We start from the raw sequence: 9,669 nt of genomic DNA on the forward strand, positions 1-9,669 counted from the left end.
CAACGTCAGATATTTACCATTCTACCCAATTCTGACATTGCTTCACTATTTTAATTATATCTTTTCATCCGGACATTCAATTAATATGAAACTAGAGCTATTAGAACCCTATTCTCATGAGGCTACCACCATCTAAAATTTCATAAATTTTTTATATCCGAATTGTTCCAGATTTGGTTCGTAATATGGAGTTGAGCAATATACACAGCTTAAAATCTAAACTAAGTGGCTTAGTATATTGGCTAAAGCTTGATTAGGTCTTAGTGACTTTGTATCCAAGGAGGGTTGGCTCTTTGTCATTTTGGCAATAATTTTTCATAATATACCCCCTCAAAATCCTTGATTTATGTAAATACCCATCTAAAGCAGCAAGTACAAAGTTTCATCAAATTAAGCCAGCAAAGAAACTAAAACCCTAACACAGGATACCACCAAAATGAAGAAGAATACTTCCACAGTAAAATAATAATAATAATAATAATAATATACAAAGACAATGGAAACAAAAGATATCCATCAAATACATGCAACTATTAGGATCCTTCAAGGATCAAATTTTGCTCCTTTTTCTTGAACTTCAGCACTGTTTTGTTTCTCTCATTGAATCTTCCTGACAACCACTATATAAAAGGCTAAAAAATTACATAATTTCTGCCCACAAATACACCAAATGCAAGCTACCTACCAAGCTCGCCATGAATACATAATTTTGTTATCTTTTTTCACTTCTATCAATGGTCTAAATATTGCTAAAAGAACTTCTGAGTTCTGAAATTACTACCACAATCTCTAGCTTAAGTCAAAACTCCCAGCATGTTTTGGCATCTGAAAAACAGATGTAGGACACTTTCATCTTACTGTAGTAAATACACTTAGGATCACTAATCCAAATTCCTTTTGATCAAGTTAATTTTCCACAAGCCCAAGAGGAAACATCCAAATGTAGAGATTTATGGTTTTTATATTTTATATTCTAACAACACTGGAAGCAAACACATACTCTGAGTTTTTACATTAGGTAAAGAAGAACAAGAAGAGTGTTTAGTGTTAGAACTCTCACTTAGAAAGGCATCCAGATAATGAGATCTCAATAATAACCAAACAATTCACACCCTTCGCATTTATCATATATCCTACAAAGTGAGATACACCGAAATCTAAATCTATACCCACGCAATAACTATCACTCCCATGGAATATACAAGAGCAGTGAGATAGCTTGCTAAAACCGGTTAAAATCTTACTTAAAGAAAGACTTGGACCCTATAAAAAACGCCGCATCTCCCACGCAATAAGAGAGCCATTGGATCACCAGATCTCCACCATAATTTGCCCTTGTACTAGAAAAATGAACTGAGCTCAATATAGATGACAATGATGGATCTGATGTAGAAGAAAGAGAAGGATTAGGGTTTGACTAAAACCTAGAAGAGAAGGATAAGGGTTTGACTAAAACCTAGAAGAGAGAGGCAAGAGAGCCATTCTTATGAGATTGATACATTGCCCCCTCAAATAAGGCCACCTTAGTTATGTTATCCATTAAATGGTTCAAATGTTGACATATAGTTGTTTACTAGAAAGTAACCACATCCATGCAAAATAAATAAATAAATAAATAAATAAATGAGGAGGAGTTGGTTTTGAAAGGTATTCACGTGAATGCGGAGGGATGTTCAAATAAATAAGAAGATTTTGACGGGTATACGTACAAAAAAACCCCATAAAATAAATACGAACTTATTATAGTACTTATGCAGTAAAAATAATTAGGGAAAATTTTAAAAAACACCCCACATTTAGCTTTTTTTTTTTTTGTGATCAAAGAGCTATATTAGTTTTAAGTCCACCCGAGGTATAATATAAAATTATAAATAAAAACAAGGGATATGATAGAAATATATACGAAATAGCTGAAAGACATTGAGTCGATCATAAAATTACTAAAATATAGGGTATAATTTAAAAACTTTCAAAATTATCCAAGCTGGATTGCCTTAGAATTAGTAGACAAATTCAAGGTTGATTTAAATTAACTTTCAATTGTACTCAACTCAAGCCAAACGTGAGCTTGAAACAAATTGAATAAAGATTGAGCTAAGATTGATTCAAAGATTAATTTGAATTTGAATTTGAATTTGCTTTCAACCCAAGCTTGGTCATAAGTAGTCCTACTAATAATACCAACTATGGGAAGAAAGAAATTTTGTATTTAACACCCTATCTCTATCTCTAGGTCATGTATTCTTAATATTTATAAATTACACCCTTTATTTTATAAAATATTTGTAAAATATATCTCAGCTTCATTTAACAATAATAGAAAGTATACTCCTTCAAGATTAACCTTTTTTTTTGACAAAATATTTAATATGCATTTATTTTTCTTCTTCTTCGAGTGCATGATATAACTGTGCATTTTTCTTGCTCGCCTTTAATCTTAGATGAGATGAGGCCAGTTTATATGTGCGCTGTTGCATTATTGTATGCATCCAATGATACAAAACCAAATACAATGATGGTCTCAAGATTTAAGTTGGTACGGTTTTGATTATCGAATACATACAATCAATGCGTTGGTGTGTATCAGATAGTGTGTCTATATTGATCTGCATCGGATGATGCCTCATTAAATCTCAATCTGAGAGTGCAGATTTAGGTTAGGCAGAAGTTTTATATATGTCATTACTAAATAAGTAACAGTGTGAGAATTATCTCGACTGGATGTGTTATATAAATATTTTATAAAAATATAAGCTCAATTTAGATATATTAAGATGTTGGGTATTAATTTTCTAAAAACAATAATCTTTATATTACAAACATAGCAAGTCATCCTAGTCAGTAAAATTCATTTTAGCTTACAACTAAGGTACACCAAGTACCTAATTTAATACACATTAATTATCTAAATTATATAAAAACTTCTCTTCCTTTGATATAAAAATATCAAATAACTATTTTATAGTTAGTTTTATATGCTTTCTTCCTCCGAAATAAGAGTAAGATAGTTCAAAAAAATTTAAAATTAATCACGTAAACACTCACAGGGATTAATTTTTTAATAAAAAAACTAATGAATAACTATGGAGAGAAATATTTCAAATGTTTTTAATAAGATAAAAAGTCATAATTTAGAAGTTTAATTTCATAAAAAAAAAAGTAAAAATATATCTTTCCGGCAAGTTTTCGACTGAACTAGTCTGCCCAAAAAATACTTTACGAGTCTAATATTGTTACGAACAGGCCTAATCCGATCCGTAATGGTTTTGAAACTTAGATCCTAACTAGATAGCCCTTTAATGGCTAGATGGATACTAGGTTTAATCTTGGTGTGAAGGGAGGAGAAGTTGTTGTAGAAGAGAATGGTTAGAGGCTGGAAGAGGCCAACCAAAGACTTGGGCGGTTGAAGAAAGGAGGTGAGAATATCAAAGTTGTAGATATTGAGGTTGGCGACCTTATCAAATTGGTTTGATATTATTTGGATATGTGTAGAATATTCTACAAATATTTTCCCAAAACAGCATAAAGCTGAATTTAGCTAATTAAATAAAATCATAGACTCTAACTAAACCAAGTAACCAAATAAGATAATTAGACTCAATGATCCGATCTAACCCGATTTCACATCAAATATATTCTAAAATTAAAATTACTATTTCAATCAGCGATTTATATAGAAAATTACTAAAGTCTTAGAAAAAAAAATTCATATAAAATCACCTTTTGATTTATCTATTTCTATATAATTTTTTTCAATAGTTGACTTATATTTAAAAATTTTGAGATAATAATATAATTAATGCAGAAATTAGAGTAAATTAGACTTTAAAATAGTAAAAAAGAAACTTAAAAATTCCTTTCCAACGGTGCAAATATTCCTCTTTTGCCAACCGGGCCCCACCTATGACCGGTCGTAACTATCCCTCCTTTCCGCAATCCAAACTTTTTCTTATTATTTTATCCGAGAAAAAAAGAAGAACTAACTTTCCGAGTAGCAGAAAGGGAGAAATATAAATGAGTAAATAAAGAAGTCTCCAAGACTCCAACTACGAATTCGCTTCCTCTTGATCTCTGCTCGGCCTCTCTCCTCTTGAAAATTGTTCGTGTTTCTAATGGCGACGGGATCCGAATCCAGAGGACCAGAAAGAGACGTGGCCCCCTGAGGTGGACCAGCCGCGATCTCCCCCACCCACCCACCCCCTGTGCTGCCGTAGTCCTCGGATTCGTCTTCGAGCTCCTTGGCATTTGATCACCGATCCGACGGTCGAGGGATGCAGGCTAATCGGATCAAAGCCTCCTCGTCCGTCGAATTGGATGGCGGCAACTTGCCCGAAACGGGGGACATCAAGGGGAAGCACCGGATCCAAGCCGAGGTCAAGCGTTTCGAGCAAGAAGCTCGGTTTCTCGAGGTCGCCGTCTCCCCTTCCCTCTCTTTTAGTCTCTTTCTGTTCGATTCACTAGGAAAGAAGGAATCTTTCTTTATTTGGAATGAATCGTGAGGTAGGTGGTATTAAGGAGATAAATTTCGTTGCTAGGATTGTGAGGGGGAGAGGTTTGACCTTGGTGTCCCGGTTGAGCTGATGGAGGTGTGGGTTGACGTATTATGAGTCTATATTCAAGGGGTGAGGTTGTTGATGGAATGTAGAATGTTTCGGAAGTTCAAAGGTTAAATTTTGGACTACTTGAAGTGACGAGGAACTTGGGCTTAGGATCAATTTAGATTGTTTTAGTTGCTCGTTTAGATTTTTGCCTCATACTTTGTTTTGATATTAATTAGTGATTATATGCTTCAGTAGAAGTAGAATTTCCTTTCTCTAAGATGCCTTATATTATGGCTAATGAGCAATGAGAATATTCAAGTTTTGGATTAATTTGTGTTGATGAACAGAAGCAGAATTTCCTGAGACAGTAAAATTGCTTACTAACTTAGAGTAGCTATAGTTTTGGTGACTCAATGATCAAATTTGAGTTCCTGAAGCATAAAGTTGTGCTAGTTTTGTTTTGCTGATACAGTCGCTTGTCAGTATTTAGACAGTCAGAAAAAAAAAAAAAAGCAATAGTGCTTGCACCTTTTGTTTCAAGTTTGAAGGTCAGTTTTTTCTTGCCAGTAGTTTTTTCTCTTTTGTAGTAAGTATTATATATTACCAATGGTGAATTTAACATCCAAAGCTTAGTTTAACGCTATCTTATTAAAACTTAGGGCTTGCTATACATGAAACTATGTGACCATCTTTCATTGACCATACAAGTATAACACTTAAAGAATGTAATTGTTTTTGATAGTGATATAGCTAGCTATGTAGGAATCAATAAAAGATATGAGTGTGATATCACATCATGATAAAGGATAAAAAGTTGACCTCTTCTGCCAAATCTTTCCCCCAAAAAGGGCTCAGCTGGAGTACATACACAAATTGGAGGCTCCATGCAAGGATTGATAAACTTCTATGATCAGTTAGTCTTATAGTGTCAACCATGAAAAATTGGATCAAGTTCTTCACTAGAACAAAAGTGAATCAATATATGACTTTCCGATTTCTGATAACCATTAATGTCAAGGAGTCCAAATTTGCATCAGATAATGCTTTTCAACTGTTAAGAGTTTCATTTTCTACAAAAAGAAAATTCTATTTAAAAAACATAGATGCCCTTGTATAGTTTCAGCCAATCAACTTTTTTTCAGAATTGAGGTGTATCAGTCTACATTCATCATTTTGAAACATACTATGCAGTTAGATTATAGAGAAGCTATCCAAGAACTTCTAGGTGCTCATTGACTACATTTAATTCCAATAAACAGACAAATACTTTCAGAGTTAATATCTCTGGGGATTTCTGGATCTTATGTCTAGTTTCTTATACTTTCATAGAGCCAGTAACTTATGTTACTTACAATAAAATAGAAGTGAATTTGATCATTATTAACATTTCTTATTTTCCTTCAAGAGGTGCAAAAGGGTTTTTCTCTAAGGGAAAGAAGCTCTTTCCCAGGTCTTGTGTTCCAATTTTCCAAAGCAGAAAGTACAAAGTACAAGGCAAACATATTTGATTCTTCCGGCAATGACCGACCAATTGATATGATCTCTGTTTTAGTCTGTCTGGATAAAAGAAGTTGGTCCACTAGAAGGCAATATTTTGAGAATGCTATGAACAAACTTTTTGTACTAGGTGCTGTTCAGAGGTCACATAGATGTTGAGGGCAAGATCTTAGCTTTAGCAAAGTCAGATCATATATGGGCTTATTATGTTAACCATAAGGCTATTTGCCCAGTGGAGTTATACCTCATCATTGGATCAATTCTCTGTGAGCTCCTCTGGACATGGAAACTCTATGATGAATGAGAAAGATGCAACTCCTTGTGAAATGCAATCCTGCAATCCCGTAGGAACAATACATAATTTGCTGCCTTGTGCAGATTCACCAATTTTGGTTCCTATAATTTTAGCAGTAAAGTACATGTAACTAATAGCATTATATGTATTTGGGAGACTGTCTTAGCTTGTAGGTTTCATCACATATCATCAACCTTGTTCCAATTGCTGATGGTATCTCTAGAGAAAATGGCTTCCTTATAGTATCTGTCATAGTTACAAAAATTCGGTCCAAATAAAGCCATTATGCCAATATGCAATCAACAGTCTTCCTTATTCTAGCATTATTAGGTCCAATTTAGTAGAAATCTAAATTCTGGAATTCCTTGGTTGGGTCATTTATCATACATACGGGTTTAAACTGACAAACGGAGATAAACTGTAAACCATGGCTTTCAGCTCAACTGATATCTCACCTCATCCTGATATCAACTTTCATGTGACATGATTCAGTGTGGAAACATGGTAGCCTCTTTTGAGTAATCAAATTCAGATTATGAAATGTTCACTCGAATGGTGCAGATACTCAGACAGCTCTTGCATGTATTAAATTCCTCAACCAAAAAAAAAGTACTCTTGCATGTATTGAAATAGACATTTTTCTTAATGCTGTTACGAATTATGATCCCTAAAGAGTTGGCTTATTGGATCATTTATAAATGTGATTTCATGACTCAATCTCATTGGTATATGCGAGTAAGTTAGATGATAAGAGGCAAATGTATTGTGATTGAAGATCTCTCAATTTAGTTCTTCTAAAATGTAGCTGAACATAATGATCCATTGTGTATTTTAGACATTATTTTGAACTTATTGTTTCAAGTATCTCAACATTTTTGTGAAATTGGTAATATACAGCAAGAACTGCAGGAGCTTGATAAGACGGAAAAGGTTTCTGCAGCGTTAGAAGAGTATGTACATATATGAAACTTGGTTGTTGCTTTATTGCTAAACATAATCGATAATGTCGAAACTGACGTTCTACTTGGCATTTAAATCAGATTCCTTCGTAAAGTAGAAAGCAGGCCAGACCCTTTTCTCCCAGTGTAATCAAAAGAATCTTCTCCTCTTATTTCTTCCCTTTATAGATATAATAGTATAACTCTTCACTTCCTCAACTTCACTTGTTTCTTTCTGTCATGGCAGAACTACTGGACCTGCAAATCAATCTTGGGACAGGTGGTTTGAAGGACCCAAGGAGCATGGATGCAAATGCCGGATACTGTGATTCACAGTGAGAGAGACCACCAGTGTATAATAATAGTTCCATAGTGTTCAATGCAATTGTCGAACAAAAGATGCGCCAAGAGAGGATTTCTCTTGATGCCACAATTCAAATTCTTTTTAAGCTTCTCAAAGGATAAACATGATTTTTATCATGGATTGGTTTCCAGCGTTACAGTGAAAAAAAGTGGTGAAAAACAATGACAAAGGGATGGCTTGTACACAAAATACTCTTTTCTAGAGCTTCTACTCAATACTCATGGTTCTTAATGCTATGTAGGTGAACTATACAGGGCCATTGCAAACCTCCTGACTGTTCTTTGCTCAGTCAATTTCTCTATCTGCCACAATTAGGGGTGAAAACGGATCGGATAGTGTTCAACCAATATCCGGATTCGTATTTTTAGTTCGGATACGGATTCGAATACGGATATTGGACGGATAGCAAAATTTAAAACCATATCCTAACTAAACGGATACGGATAATTTTCGGATAAAGAATCGGATCTTAAACGGATATTAATTAAAATTAAAATAATTATAATATTTTATTTAAATATAATTAACACAAAATTATTAAGAGTTTTACAACAAATAATTTTTTTGTATGTCAAATATATAAAATTAGAGAAATTAATCTCTATAAATAATATATAATGTATTATTAGTAATAATATTAATACTTACTATTTAAATAAGCAAACTAAAAACTGTAAATCATTTAAAAAAATATGTGGGTAAACGGATATCCGATATCCGTATCCGAATCCGAAAAATTTATACGACCTGTATCCGAATCCGTATCCGAATTTTTTTCAAAAATTCTATCCGTATCCGAATCCGAATTCGAGTCGGATAGAAATTTTTTTTCCGAATCCGATCCGAGTCGGGTCGGATAGCGGGTCGGGTCGGAGTTAATCCGACCCGTTTTCACCCCTAGCCACAATGCAATATGCGCCCGCAAATTGTTCTTAGGATTTTGAGCACATCATCACCCAAATTTTAGCCTTAATGAAGAACAATTTTTTTTTTTTTTGTGGCATATATACCATTCAAAAATCTCTTATTTATATGTATGCCCCTTTAAAGTTATTATTTGTATGCATATCCTCAAAGCACACCATTTTTTCATGTAAACTTTTGACTTTTCTTGGTGTGAACACCCTTTAGAATTAAATAACTAATGGTTAAAATTTGAATAATTTATATATATATAATGCAAAAAAAAATTATTTCAGTTTAGTTTTCAAATATTTCAGTTAATTAATACTATTTTTGTCTTTTTAATTAAAATATTTAAATTTAATCTGAAAAGTGATAGGTCACAACTTAAAATTGGGGTTATAATTAGCCATGTATCTCAATATACTTAAGATATACGAAGCTTTAGCTAATATTTTACTACATTCAAAATGACAAGAATTTAATTATAAATACCTAACTCCAACAAATGTAATCCAACAATAAACAAAATATATTTTTACAAATCACACCCTACATTTTACCTATTTTATGATTCACACCCCGCCTTTGAGGATTTTATAATCTGCCCCTCCTTTTTCTCCAATAATTCTCATATAATACTCTGGGTTAACTTAGATGGTATTAAAAAAGAAATATTTCGTTATAATATATAAAATAATTATAAATATCTAAATTGCTCATTTCTTCTTCATCTTCTTTTTTCTTTCCAAAGAAAAAGATGAGAAAGAGAAGGGGAGTGAGGAAGATGAGGAAATATGGTGGCGGTGCGAGGGGAGAAGGTAGATGAGGAATGGTGGAGGAATATAGAAAATGAGATATGTGAATCATAAAATAAAATGGATAAAATGTACAGTATGATTCGTAAAAATCACTAACGAAAAAGATCGAATGTCATCACTAAGACGAAGCCTCGACACCAAAAGTTAGGTATTTTTGTTTTAATCTATTAAGTTTTAAATTAAATATGAGGAGTGGAAAAGGACTACCTAGTGAGAAGCGCTCAATTGGTTATTCAGTAGTCTAATCCCACAACGTGACTCCATCGGGAAAGAAAAGAAGAACACAACAAAGGAAAAAAAAGAGGCCGAG

The 9,669-nt window shown here is 33.3% G+C and overlaps 1 protein-coding gene across 1 annotated transcript; it reads left to right on the plus strand.

Moving 5' to 3' along the window:
* Positions 1–3,989: 3,989 nt before the first annotated feature.
* Positions 3,990–7,886, plus strand: LOC140759811 (guanine nucleotide-binding protein subunit gamma 1-like). Its single transcript, XM_073096490.1, has 4 exons — positions 3,990–4,409; positions 7,231–7,283; positions 7,374–7,418; positions 7,519–7,886. Exons 1-4 carry the CDS (start codon positions 4,272–4,274, stop codon positions 7,598–7,600), a joined length of 318 nt encoding a protein of 105 aa, XP_072952591.1. The 5' UTR covers positions 3,990–4,271; the 3' UTR covers positions 7,601–7,886.
* Positions 7,887–9,669: the final 1,783 nt, after the last annotated feature.

The sequence above is a fragment of the Typha angustifolia genome, chromosome 4, assembly GCF_048772165.1.
Source record: "Typha angustifolia cultivar Huaian chromosome 4, ASM4877216v1, whole genome shotgun sequence".
In the NCBI taxonomy this organism is placed as follows: Eukaryota; Viridiplantae; Streptophyta; class Magnoliopsida; order Poales; family Typhaceae; genus Typha; species Typha angustifolia.